The sequence below is a fragment of the Serinus canaria genome, chromosome Z (assembly GCF_022539315.1).
Source record: "Serinus canaria isolate serCan28SL12 chromosome Z, serCan2020, whole genome shotgun sequence".
Lineage (NCBI taxonomy): Eukaryota > Metazoa > Chordata > Aves > Passeriformes > Fringillidae > Serinus > Serinus canaria.
Window position 1 is genome coordinate 21,130,579 of NC_066343.1, and position 14,770 is coordinate 21,145,348.

The 14,770-nt window shown below is 36.2% G+C and overlaps 1 protein-coding gene across 2 annotated transcripts in view; it reads right to left on the reverse strand.

Moving 5' to 3' along the window:
* Positions 1–7,011: 7,011 nt before the first annotated feature.
* The window catches only part of SNX2 (sorting nexin 2), a 29,522-nt gene continuing 21,763 nt past the window's right edge, over positions 7,012–14,770 (reverse strand). The window contains exons 9-15 of one of the 2 annotated variants that reach the window (XM_009096351.4): positions 14,474–14,587; positions 14,153–14,246; positions 12,199–12,404; positions 11,030–11,173; positions 8,460–8,540; positions 8,280–8,351; positions 7,012–7,500 (exon numbers count right to left, since the gene is read on the reverse strand). In XM_009096351.4, the coding sequence (XP_009094599.1) occupies positions 7,450–7,500; positions 8,280–8,351; positions 8,460–8,540; positions 11,030–11,173; positions 12,199–12,404; positions 14,153–14,246; positions 14,474–14,587 (762 nt within the window). In that variant the 3' untranslated portion in view covers positions 7,012–7,449. The remainder of the gene's footprint in view (positions 7,501–8,279; positions 8,352–8,459; positions 8,541–11,029; positions 11,174–12,198; positions 12,405–14,152; positions 14,247–14,473; positions 14,588–14,770) is intronic. The other variant, XM_050986482.1, reaches the window with a different exon arrangement.

Here is a 14,770-nt window from a genome sequence, read left to right on the forward strand (position 1 = left end):
CGCTCGACAGCGTCTCGGCTTCTGGTTCAGCCAGAGCTGCAGCTCTACTGCGGAGCACACAAAAAGCGGAAGGGAAAAAAAAAAAACTTTCAGAGGGATGAATGTATGCAGTCCTAAATTCACACTGCAGCTCAAACCTGAATCATAGAATCCTCAGGGTGGAAGGGACCTCTGGAGATCACCAAGACCAACGCCATACCAAGGCAGGTTCACCAGGAGCAGGTGACACAGGAGCACATCCAGATGGGTTTGGAGAGAGGGAGAGAGGAAGACTCAGGCTCCTCTGAGCAGCCTGTTCCAATGCTCAGCCATTCTCAGTGTAAAGTTCTTCCTCAGGCTGAGGTGGAATTTCTTGCGTTGTAGTTTATGGCTATTACTCCTCGTTCTACCTCCGGGCACTACTGAAAACAATCTGGCACCATCCTCTTGGCACCCGGCTTTGAGATATTTGTGTGCATTAATGAGACCCCTCTCAGTCTTCTCCAGACTAAACAGCTCCCACACAGTCTCTCCTCCAGATCCCTTTATCATTTTTTGGCCTTCACCAGACCCTCTCCAGTAGTACCTTGTCTTGTAGTACCAAGATTAGAATTGAACACACCACTCCAGATGTAGAGTCACTGGAGCTCCCACCACCTGCTGCCACACTTCCCGATGCACCCCAGGACACCACGGGCCCTCCTGGCCCCAAAGGGCACTGCCAGCTCATGGTCAGCTTGTCATCCACAAAGACTCCCAGGTGCTTCTCCACAGAGCTGCTCTCCAGCAGGTCAGCCCCCAACCTGTGCTGGTACTTGGGGTTATTCCTCCCCAGGTGCATGATCCTACATTTGCTCTTAATGAACCTCAGACCACTTTTTGCCACTCAATGCTGCAGTCCACCAAGCCCACTGAATGGCAGCACAGCCTTCTGCTATGACTAGGTCAGTCAATAAACAAATGCAGCACCCTTAGTATTGCCTGTTATGAACAGACATGAAATTAAGAGGGAAAAAAAAGGTGGCACTCAAGAAAGTTCCCTGTGTTGTGCGTGTTCCCAAGAAGCCACCTCTTAACTTTGTTATTGAGCAGAGAAAAACATACCATTTCAGAGAACTGCAGGTGATTCCTCACCACTGGAGAAATTAAATAAGACTCCAAAATAAGCAGATATTTTGATGGCCTAGAGAGTAATGAAGTCAGAAACAGAAGGTTTCTAAATGCACACCAACTACATATAGGAGGCCACGCTGTTGGCACAGGCAACTGCCTTGACTTCATACAAATTTGCCAATTCCAAGCTTCAAACCATTTGGAAGCACTGCAAAATGTCAACAAACTGCCACTGTATTAGACAGTCATATTGTAAAACTCATCTTGTGAGTCTGGAGAGTCTCAGGCACTGCCTGAGACAACCTCACACTCTCACTGATCTTTTAGAGTAGCTACTGTGATAAATTCATGACCATAGAGGGTTTGATCTTCATAAATAGATTCAAGTATGAAAACATACCTCAAAAATAGGCAGAACACAAATATATCTGATGTCTGTGGTTTATGCTATGAGCTTTTTGAAATTTCTTTTGAAGACTAACTTGTTTCTTTCTAGATTAATAGCACGGGAGAGGGAGAGGGGAACATTACTGTGGTGGTGAAACAGCCAGCCAAAGGCCAACAAACTGAATTCTGACTCAAGCCAACAGAAGCCATGAGAAAGCTGACAGCTCTTCATGAGAACAGAGTTCTGTAGCAGTGAAAAACAACTTGACTTGTTTTCCCTGAGAAAGAGCTCTAAGTCTGTGGGAAACAACCTGCTTCCCCTGAGAAAGAACTCAAAGACTGTGATAAACACTAGCCACCTGTATAAACTGTTTTTACACCGTTAGACAGAAAAATGAAAATTATCTCTCACAAAGAACTTTTCCTGAGCATACATACCGGGAATTCGAGTGACCAATAAATACAAGGGTAACAACTCGTTACTGACCAGTTGGGGATAGACATAGGATGTTCTTTAAAAACTCTATAAAAATAGGCATGTGAAATAAGCTGAGATCAATCCTTTTCTTCTTTGCACCATTAAAGGCTCATTTTCCCTCCATTTCTCTTTATTTTACTGAAACGTAAATTTAATTATATTTTGCTCCAAGCAAAGAACTGTGACTTGAAGGATGCAATACAAAGTATACATCAATTCATTTAAACCAAGCAGACTTATGCAAACTAACACTATTTTACTTTGTTAAGCTAAAGTGAAGTAACAAACCAAAATTTTTAAAAAATTACCTAAAATCAAAACCAGGTATTTCTCAAGCATCTGTTTCTGTACAACACTGCTCCTGGGCCAGTGTACTCGACTGCTGACAACAGCAGGACAGTCCCAGCACCACTCTGTGGTAGTAGTTACAAGAGCAACGTTTCCAGCTTCAGTGTGCTCTCCATTATGCCCTTTTACTGAAAGGTGTATATGAAATCCCATTCCCCACAAAGCACCCTCTGATAAAGATATTACAATAGTCCTGAGGAAAGATTAGCCATATGATAATAGTCTTATCGCTCTACTAAATGTGGGCATACTAGGTAAAAATTACCATGCTATCATTACTGTTACTTTCTTGTTAAGAATCCAGTCTTTGGACATAGTTTCTGTTCTCCCTCTAATAAAAAACAGAGGGATAAATCTTAGGACACCTCTTGTGCCATAACGCATTTACACTGAGAAGTCAGTAGAAGAATTTCATAGGAGCACTGTTTGTGTGGCTGTTTGCAACCTAATAAGCAGTAATTTCGAAAAGCTACTTTCTTCTTTGAAATCATATAACTTACTAATAAAGAAAAGTTTTAGACATTTATCTGGTTTCAAATTCAATAGAATATAATGAAACTTTTGACTATGCGTCAACCAAGAGGAACAAGGAAGATTACACGGTGAGCTGAATTCAAATATGTCAATATGTTTTGGAATGTTAAATACTTAATTTAGACAATATATCATCATTAGTTGGCTAATCTTTAAAGTTACAGCTGATGAAAGAAAAAGGATTTCTCCCCATGGCTGGCTGGCCAAGATTGTCTTTCTGTCTAACACACCGAAGATCAAAAATTTAAGAAACATTAGTGCATAGAATGCTATCAAAGTGTGTTCAAAAACATTCGGGTCTTTATAAGCTAACAGCACAGATGTTACAATAATTCTTCCCACAGAACACAAAGCAAGGTGAAAATACTTCAAATGTAGTTTGACTTGAAATGGCATAATGTGTATTAAAACTATGTTAGTAATCCTAAAAGTGAAACTGTAAAATGGCTGAACTCTACTGTTAAGTTACATAGACTGTCTTCAAATTCATCTGCTGAGCAGACTCTCAAAAGTACTCTAGGAAGTGCTGGTCTTCAGTGCTGGGTGTTGTTCTATGAATATCTTGGACCTTATTCTTAAATTACTTTCAGCCAGAATATAAAACTAATTAATATTATACTGTAACTCCAGCTGTAATTGTTCCCTGTCATGAGAGTCTACCTAACCGTCCATAATTACAGAAACTAGGAATCATCAATCTGACCCTTTACTGGCCACTTCTGTGTTTATTTTTTTTTTTTTTCCAAAATAACCACTGTGAAATTCCTCATACAGGGAGGGGGAAATTAGCATCCATCATGTTAGAATGATTCACAGGAGAGAAAGAGGAATAATTACAGGTAAATCTGAAAGATCACTTTCCACTAATTCTCATGATTCAAAGACTTTCTGAATGGCTAATTTCCAGAATAGAAGTAGGCAAAGAAACCCATAAAAAATTCTCATCTAAGTGATAAGTGAAATACACATCAAAACAAGAGGCCAGATCAAAAAACAGTCCTTAACTAGATCACAATCTAAGTTTGTCAATTTTTTAATTGCTAAAAAACTACTTTTAAGTCAACTCACAAAATTCAACCACAGATAAATCATTTATCTCTAGTCTTTTCTTGCCCTTCCATTTCCATTGCATATTTCTTTAACTTTAGTTTGCATATGAATATCCTAGGACAGGTTGGCTACAGCGCTTTGTGTACTCTTTTTTCTTAATGAGAGAAAAAATATTTGGATTATTTTATACCCCTCCCCTTTGTTAATTTCCTCATTGATCTGGGACAGGGGATGGGGAAGGGAAGGAATGACTTCTCCAGTAAAGTCAAAAGATTGCTAGCAAGGTACAACCACTGCAATTACTATCATAGATTCAACTATGGAGATTAGAATTTTTAAAAAAGGAAGAATCGTCTTAGCAGGTAACAAGTAACATTCTGAACAACCTGAAAATTCAACTTCTAACCTATTAAAATATTGACTTTTTTTCCTCACATTTGTAATGGACTCATATTTTGCCACAAATTAAGATTATGACCTAGACTGTTCTACTCTGAAGTGGAAGGAGAGAAAAAAATATAACCCCAAAGGGTTGTTTTTTTTTTTTTCTTGAGACAATAATTTCACTGTACACATAATTTTAGTGCATGTTGCCTGTTCTATTAAATGTACAGGATCTACCAGCCAGCAGCTCATCTCCACAATTTGAAAGAAACTGACATATTTGGGCATGAACTCCACAGAAGCTGAAACAAACTCCCATGAGGCTTTTGAAGGGAAATAACTTAGGAGAGGTAGAAGAAAAAATAATTGATAGAGAAGCATGTTTTAAAAGGGACAGTGATGAAACAATTACAGACTTACTGAACACTGAACATCTGCTGAAGAAAGAAATAACAAAGCCTTCAATTTGAGTCACTTAATGTCATTTATGTTTCATTTAAAAAGGACCATGGACACGATGAATAGAAGAATTTGTTGCAAATATCTGCATTCTATTTTAACCTAAAAGGTAAACTAGAATTCAGTAGCACCTTGTCTTTCATACAGCATTCCAAATGCAGTTCATCATTTTGCAGACATTTACTTTTTGCTTATGTTAGTGATTCTTCAGTGGTACATTGGCTTGTAGTTTTAATGAAACACACACTTAAATTTAGTACAATACCTAGTAGTGAGGTCCACAGAGGAAAGAGTTCAGTAATACCTCCATTCACTTGGGTTGAGAAATTTTTCTGCTAATGTGGATGTTAATAACATGAGGAAAGACAGTAACCACATCTCCAATCTTCATAATGCAGGGGAAGAAAAACAAAATAAACTTCCAGATCACAGGATATTTTGAGTTGAAAGGAACCCACACAGATCATGAAGTCTAACTCTTAAATGAATCACCCATCTGGGACTTGAACCCAGAGCCTTGGCATTATCAGCCAATAGAGCCAATCTCAGGATCATTAATGGCTTCTTGATACAGCAAGTTTTATGCTAGCCAAATGTAACAGCTGATCTGGATATTCTGCTCAAGCTAACCTTGTGATGCAAATAAACCCCTATCATCTTTTGTATTCACAGCCAACCCTGTGTTACAGTGAAGTCCAGAAATGCCATTATCCTTTTGTTCCCCAAAAGGCTTCTGGTTTTGAGAAAAAACCAGCACAACTCATTCTTGTTTTCAGTTAACTGGTACGGATGGCTACACTAATCCTTGCTAGCAGACTTTCTCGTTCTCTTGTCACAAGAGAAGAAAAGTGATCCATCATTCAAATGAATTCTAACCCTGATAGAAGTAAAAAGAGATCAAGAGCTAAGAAAGCTTGGCACTTAGAGAAAAAAAGAAAAAATAAATAAAGAAAAAAGAAATCGTGAAAGGATATGTCCACCCATTTTGACCTCGGCATATCCAAACTGAGTCTTTTAGTTTTGGAAATATCAATTTCAGTGTGAGCAGTATATATCTGAAGTTTAATACAGAGCTGTTGTTCAATTTTAATTAGCAGCAAGTAAGCCAACATTAGGATATTGTAACCCTTACAGAGTCTTATGCCTAGATCAGTTTCTTCATCATAAATCTCCTGCATACTTGAGCTCTTCAAAAGGCAGTTTTAAGATCAATGACTGAACAAACACTGATTCATAAGTATTATTCTCTTAAGGCTTTGGCATTTAACCATTTAAAAAGAAGCTTGATTTAGGCTTGATAAATTTTGGTGAGGGTTTTTCTAGGGTTCTAGTTTCCTTGAAAACTCCTCAAAATACTGAGTTAAGAGAGGTATGTAGAAAAACAATAGCAAATACTAATCTGCCAAGTTTACACTAACTTTGTTGTAAAAATAAAATATGACCTTCTAGTTGAATGGAGGTTTCCATTCTGTTCAGAAATGTGGTCTTTTATATTTGACCCCAAACAATACAAATTCATGGGTTTATCCTGCAGTCTTATGATTAGCTGAAAGCAACAGCTTCTCTTGCTTTTTTATGTGATTTATATTTGCCTAAAATTTGTTAACATTAATACTAATATATCAACAAGCTCAATATGTCATTAAAATGAAAGGAAAACACACCTTATGTTAATATTGTGTATTTCAGAAAAATGTTTATGTGCTCTGATTTCTTGCAAAAGGTATAACCAGTCCCTTCAAATATATTTTCTACTGAAGAAAGTCAAAACAGAATACTAGCTCTTACAACTATCAACTCACCTGAATTACCCACTTTTCTTCCTCAACCATTACTAGAAAATGCAAGATTTTTTTTTTTATTTTTGTATCCTGAGATGACGACTGAATACAACTGATGCACTGTGTCAGTCCGGTAAGACATCAGTATTTGACCATGCAGGTGATTTTAATTCTTCAGAAGCTTTGTAGAAACTTGAAGATTTCAGTTTACACGTGTCTGTTGCCCAAGCATGTATTTTGACCCTATGAGTACTAACACAGTAGACTTTGCCAAGGCAAAGTCAAGACTTTGCCAACTTCAAGTGAAAAGAACACCTATAATGAAGAGATTCAGAATTTAAAACCAAAACAGTTTACCACAGTTCACTGTTTGTGCATCTTTAATACATTCTCCAGCACTCTTTGCGAAATGTTGGGTTTGCCCTGGATACATCTTAATTTGTCCTAGACAGTGCTCCTAAGAACACCAGTAAGTATTGACAGACACCACACAGAGTGTTTCATGTTTCACAAGGTACATCCCTTTATTACTGTAATCACAAAAACATGATTTTGTACAGGAATGTTTAAGTGAACATTAATCAATGCAATTACATTTGTTTCATAAAGATCAGGTAAACATACTACAGAACATTGTGTTGTAGAGAACAAAAATATCAGCTTTCTGGCCTTGCAGTGCACATTTTAGTGCAAGTATTAAGACAAAATAGTGTTCAATTCAGCAATGTATTGCAGAACATCATGCCACAGTCCACTTCAAAGAGGGTCAGGACATGCAGCTTGTTAATAAAATGCTGTGGTATATAAAAAAAGCCACATGTTAATTCATAAAATATATAGTCGTTTATTTGGATGATTTAAAGTGATTTCACTGTGGTATTTAGTTTTATCCAGGACAAACATCCAGTGTGTCTTGCCATTTGGAATATTCTTCTTTTAGGCAATGGCTTTGGCTTCAGGTAGGAATGCCTCCCAGTATTTAATTAGCTTGAAGAGAAGGGAAAATCAATCATTAGGTACTAAATGTTGAAAATCACAATGCATACCTACCTCCTCTTGCAGTAAACTTGCCTCAATGAGACAAAATAAGAACGTGGGTACTTATTCATTGATATTTTTACACAGTGCAAGAAAAAACACAAGTAAGAAATATACAAATCTGCTCATAACTATAGATACATGTTGAACACAATGCTATAGAATAAAATGATACAGATTTTATTTTTAAGATCAGTCACTTATTTTTACCACTAAAGATACTGCTTTTTCAGGTTATTTAAATTAAACAAAGCTGGAGGGTTCTATTCCTGCCACGAGCAGAAGAAAGAGCCCGGACTTTTTCTAGTAACAAGACTTACTTCTCAGACACTGAAAACTGTTTTAACGCTTTCCAATATTCAATAATATTCTGTACTTTTTAAAAAGAGCAATTAACATTTAAGAATACAAATCTCTTCAGTAAGTGTAAGTACATACTGATTACAATTTACTCCAATCTCTAAATAAAAGAGTTACTAATTCAGTTTGAGAAGATAACAAGACCCTCTGCTTGCCCATATCCCTAAGGGAACCTCTCCATTGCTTCCTTGAATTACAGTTCTGCATGGGCTGGAGAACTGCAATCATCATGTAATTCACCAATACGGTACAGACTAGTAGCTCTTAGTGTTTTAGAAACAGCTGTGCTCAAAGCACATATTTTTCTAACTAACCTAATACAGAATGTATTATTTATTAACTTATACAAAGCTTAAATTTTATCTTACCTGCTGTTGTGTTTGCACTAACGACTCTAAGTACTCGATAATAACAGTTTTAAAGTCTTTCACTCGTTCCTTCTGTTAATAAATAAATTTTGGTGTATTAACTTCTTAACAAATTTTACTTGTAATGTCAATATTATGTACAGTAGGACTGTCATTTACTTGGAAAAAAATTATACATGCCTCAAATCTTCCCACTTCCTTGCGAATGGTTTTGGAGATCTGTTCAAAATCTTTTTCCCCTTGCTGAACTTTTGTCTCCCACTGGCAAAGGAAAGACATACAGAGGTAAGATTTTGTGTTATCCATTCAGTCTACCTGTAATTTTTTTAGCACACTAATAGTCACTTTAGAGCTAAAAGGACCTATTTGATTATTGTGGCCTATTTAAAATAAAATGGATGTCACTAGATCAGTTACAACAAAGGTATCTTTAAGCCAATGTTATCTGTAGATAAAATGTAAAAATATCTTAGTACTGCTATTAAGAACATTTAACAACATTTAAAAATTTCTTTAGAAAACAAAATGAATCTTGAAGGCTTTAACTACTATTACCTTTACAAACTTCATACAAAGGAACCTAAACCTATCTAATTAAGCTTGGAAGAGTGAGTCTCAAGTTAGTTCCCCATTCCAGAAGAGATGGAACTTTCCTAATTCCAGAAGAGATGAGTAAACCTTCATCTCTGCCTCTGGTGAAGTATTTGATTATCACTATAATATTTCTGTTACAAATGGCAAGCCTCTGAGGATGTGTTCATCTGCTTTCCAAAGCACAAGCCTTCTTTTTCAGTGGCAACTGTTTTCACAGAAAGCTGGACTAGAAACGTTACTGCAGGTAAGAAGATCACTAGAAGAAAATTCAGAGGAAAAGATGTTTCTTAGGGGCTTATGCCACATTGGGAACATTGTATTCGTGTAACAATATATGACAGCAGATTGTTTCCATGGAAAGTTTCCATGAAAAGAGAGATCATCAGCATCTACATGGTCCTGTAACTGTTTTTACACACCTATTACATTGTTAAATTTTAGATGATTGTGCAGAGAGCCTCGCTGCAGGCGAGCAGTTCTTTGAAGCTACCGAATCTGTTAATCTCAACATATTACCTGAGAACAAATACATTCAGTTACATTTATCTTCATCAGAAAAAAACAGCAGGGAAGCAACATGCTTCAATGTAGCATCTTGCTGGTATCAATCCAGTGGAGCTACTTATTTCACAAAAGCATTTTGTGATGCAGTATTAAGTTTCCCCGGGGTATAAGATAAACATAATCTATGTTCCAAAAAACACCTCCATATTTATAATTTTAGTATATATTTATTCACAGTTCCCTGACTGCCCTTATAGATATATATGAAGCTTTTTAGTAAGTCATAATAGTATTTTCTTCATGAAAATAGCCTGAACAGTTAGCTAGTAACTGAAATTGTATAAAACACAGCTGAGGACAAGTAGATTAGGATTGCCCGTACCTTCCTACCACGTCAAACAGAGGTGCCTGACATTTCTGTGAAAGCTTCTACAGGCCTAAGGAAGTCAACATTTCAGTTTTATCATGCCCAGGTCCTATGTGAATTATCATTAGGTAACAGTTTGCCATTTTATAGTATCTGACAAGGAGAAATTTCTCATTCAATAAGGTATCTCTAGAACCATCCATTGACCCTTTATCCACAAAAAACAACCAAGTAATGGACAATGCTCAAGCTGCTTAGGCTTCCACTTTGCAATTCCTCTGCCAGAGGGTCCACTATTACAGAATTCAGCAATTCTGAACCCATTTCAGTGGCAAGTGAGAATTTTCCATTGGCACACTTAAACTGTGGGTTTACTAAAAATGTTCTCTAGTTATCCAATTATGCAGAAAAAGAATTCCTTGAGAAGAAAGCAATTGCTTTAATATTGGGACTGGGAAACGACCACTATTTCCCACTACTAATCAGGAAATTTATAGTGCATGGTGACATCAGTAGAGGCAATCAACAAGAATGTGGTTGCACAAGAGTAATTGTAGGGTTTCCCAGTAAACAAAGGACGTCTTTAAGGAAAAGAAAATCAAGTTAATGAGTAATTTAAATACTGTATGTATCAAAGGGCAAAAAGAACAAAGGAGCATGTGGTTAGTGACCAATGACGAAGCCAAACAAAGCAACGGTATAAAAGAGCTTGAAATCTGCAATAACATTCTTCCAGTATTTAATGGGAGAGCACTAGAGCATACTCAGAATGCATTAGTTTTAAATAATTAAGTTGTCCTACCTCTTCAATTTCCTTAGTGAAGCATGATAGAAAAAGTGTATAAATTATGACACTTCAACATGTTAGATTTATTTTTACTGAAATTACACCATATATACATGCACATATATATGGGTAGAAAAGCTGAATATTTAAGCAAAACATTGGAATAGCTCTCTATCAGTTGTCTTTGCTGGATTTACCCAAGTCATCTTAGCTTTAAAAACCAAGAAATTCTTCTCTGCCTATCCAAGTGAGCTGTTAGCAGTTAAAAGCATCAACCTGTCCATGTTCCCTCCCTCCCATCTCCCGGACTCTGTAGAGACAGCATTAACTGTCTTACAATGAGTAAAATTTGCACACATTTAGTGTTTTAAGTAAATTCCTTTTAAAAATTTCAGTAAATATGGGAAACAGTAAGTGATTTGTAAATAAAAATGGTATAAAGCAGCATTAATGCAGAATGAATGAGCCAATGCAGAAAATAATGTTTGATAACATTACCTCTTTTATCTCATCTTTAGCTTGCTGTAATTTATCAGGTTTGTTGGCTAGTTGGAGCTTAGCTTCGGCTTCACGTTTTTTTTGTAAAGTGACTTGAGCATCTTGCCACTTCTGCCAGCATTTCATTCGATGGTCAAACACACCCTGTGAGAACAGACAAACTTACTGAACAACTGGAATGGTTAGGCCTATCTGAATTCCAGAAGGAAAACAATAATCCTAGGATAAAGCTGAAACAAGTACTATACTTGTTTCATTTATTATATTTGTTATATATACTGTACATAAGAAACCTTAGTGTGTCTACCATGTATTGCATTTCACTTGACATCATGCTTGCACAGCTCAATACCTTCCACAAATGACAGGCTGCTCAAGAAGCCTTTTCAGAGCAGACACTTCAGTGCTCCAAATCATTTAATGCCCCTCATTTTAAAAAAACACTACCGAAACAACCATATGAAGTCCTCTATCATGCAGACAATTCTCTAACTGCAGATACTAGCAAACTGTTCATGCATCTGTATTACATGCATTTTCAGCAACACATGTATGTTAGCAAAAGACTAAGAGAGCACAAGCGAAGTACACATATGAAAAAAAAATAAAAAAAGAAAAAGTCAAAAGAAAAATATGTATTTCCAATAACCTGGTAAGTTCAAAGGTATTTCTGGAAGGAATTCAGAGATACCTGTTCTCATGTCTAAACCTAATCATGCTGTGCAGCACAGCTTACACTTAAATTGAATATTTTCTTTATTGAGATGTAGATCCACAAATTGAGTTTTTTTCTTATTTAAAGACATTACTGGCCATCTGCTAAATATAGAATACCAAATTAGGTTCTTCTATATTTATGTATGCTTACTGTAACAGTAAGTAATCTGAAATAAACAGGTGCTGTATGCTTAGACACAGTACAGTATCCCCAAATACTGTACACAATAAATACTGCTCAAAGTAGATTTGCATTTTTTTGGATCTAACCACTCCATTCTTTGATCACAGCCATTTTCATCACTGGAATAACTCATGAATGATTTCACTTTATCCTACCAGAACATCAGGCAAACACTATGAGCAAATGCACACATTCATTTACCCTAAACTTATATTTTGAGGAATGTGACTTTAAATGCCAAATCAGTATTTTTCCTATTAGTACTCACTTTTACTGCAGCAATCAGACGAATGTAATCACCAAGAAGTTCAGAGAACACGTAGAAATCAGCAAAAGCTTGTTCTTGATGCAACTGATCTATCTTCTCCTCAACCTCTGCAAGCTGAGACAAAGCTCTAGATAGAGCAGTGTGGTCCTCAGAGTTACCTAACATGGCAGCACTTTTAGCAAAGGCAGCGGTGTTGGCTGAAAGCTCTGAAACACAGGAGTAATGTTCAGCATGATTTAGTTAATTGTATTACTCTGCAGAATAAATCAGTGGAGCACAGGTTTAACTTCACCAACTGAAATGAAGGTAAATATCACAGTAAGACACACAAGGACATCACAATGAAACAACATTTAGGAGAAGACTCTTGTGCAAAGAAACCTCTCAAGCAGTAAATGCTTTGCCAAATCTGTTAATGGCATGCTTACTCTGTTCAGCAAAAGATATGAAAACAAAAAAGTCACTTCAGTATTATCCAATTTTCTACTTCAGAGAATATGAAAACTGACAAAACAAAAGCAAAGTCACCTACAGAGCAAATTTTCAGAACAATTTTAATACGTTTACAGCATGTATTTTCCATTTAGTTCAGCAGAGAAACAAAACCATCCCTTTCACAAAATCACCACTCCCATGAGTGGAATTTATTTCTGTTGGGCTGTTTATTGACTCTGAGTAACTTTTACATGTGCATACTATAATGTATTGTCACATTCTGACATGCCTTAAAATAAAAAAACAAAGCTCAGATATTATCAGTACACCTCTGGAAGTGAAGTTTTGAGCTTATTTATTAACAAATACTGGTGCAATTGTCTCAAATCCCATGTAAGTAATCCTGTACAAAGTTGAGTACCATGAAGGACCTTTGAACAAACGTTTGGTACAAATTACTTCAGGTCAGTTTGCAATTTTGCTGCTCCTGCAGAACCATCAGAACATCAGATGTGACTGCAGAAGGAAGCTGTCTTCAGATATTTAAAACCTTAACAACTTGAACACAACTCTTAGAAAAAACCCAATGATCCAATACTTCTTCAAATCTATAAGGTGTCAAATCAACCGTAAACAAAGATTTCCACTTTCCATTACTTCTTAAATACTCCTTAGCCTTGAGGATAGGTGGCTAAAGATATTTTTACTGCAGAGAGTAATTCTTGATTAGAATTATGAGAAAGCTACTTATGACCTTTTCACATACTTTTGGAAACACTCAAAGGTAACACCATATTTTAACATACTACAATATTGTCAGAAAGCACAATTATGGTCTTCTTGAGCTACAAATTCATAATTGTGACTTGTTTAGGTTTTGTCTGGTTTGGTTTGGTTTTTATTATGTTTGTTTTTATAAATAATCTGATAGAAATCCATCTCTGACAAAGAGCAGCACAGGTTATTAAAACATAAACTTAGAGGTTTGCTTCTATTTAAAATAAGCAAACAAAAAGCTGATATTCTGTGACTACTTATCTTCTCAGAAAAGTTTACCTTAACAGTAGCTTGAGGGTATATCATTATGCAGACTAAATTAGAATAAGATATTCCCATGTAAGCACATAAACACAGTTAACAGAGCAATACTAAACCAAAAGATGTTTAGGTGGATTTATGCAGCCACTTTTTGTTCAGAAAGAAATTATTCTTGCCATGAGATCTAAAAATAAATTTATGGATGTCTACTGTAGTAGAATCACTTGCTAGGTGTGATAATGACACTGTGCAAGGGAAAAAAATATATGCTAGATCATTATAGTGACTCTAGGAATATCAGATGGTTAAATTTAAAATTAAAGGCAGGTATACAAAAATACTAGAGCAGTTTAAAATAGAAGATACAAGTAAAAAATTTTTGCACTAAAATATGTTGTATAACTATTTTAGTTAAGAGTTCTGACATGCTGTGCTCTTGTTTCATCACCATTTCTTAAGGTTCATGTAAAAGTAAAGTTACCTTTTCTGTGGCAGACTAATGCTTCAACACTGGCATGAAGCTTCCTAAGTTGCTGATCCAGATTCTCAAATTGCTGCTGTTTTTCCTCAAACCACTGACAAAGGATGAAAGAGTCAAGCATTACAAATTAGATTACCAAAAACATTTCTGGTTCTAAAGAAGCAAATTATCCAGGTACTTCCAGGGTGGTCAACTGATACAGCTAAGAATTCAAGCCAATAAGGAAATTAATAACCCATTTTCTACTTCTACAGCTTTAAAATGCAATTGTTGAGGCTCATTAATTCATCTCATTATTCAAGCTGAAAAATCAGCTCTTACTGCATCCGATTCATTCATCTTGATTGTCATTTTGTTGACAGCGTCGGCAGCCTTGTTCACCATTCTCAATATTCCTGCTCCACTCAGAGCCTGGGTGTTAACTGCTCTCGGCAGCTGGAATTGAATGACAAATAAGGGCAAAGAGACTGGTTAAAAGGATGGAGGTTTAACTGGGCACAAGGGGGAAAGAAAAGGATATAGTGTTTTCTTTAGTCCTATGTGTTTCAATATAGTGGAATCTAATTTCTCAAATTTACTACTTCTACATTCTCAAGAGGAAAACTTAAAAATATAGAC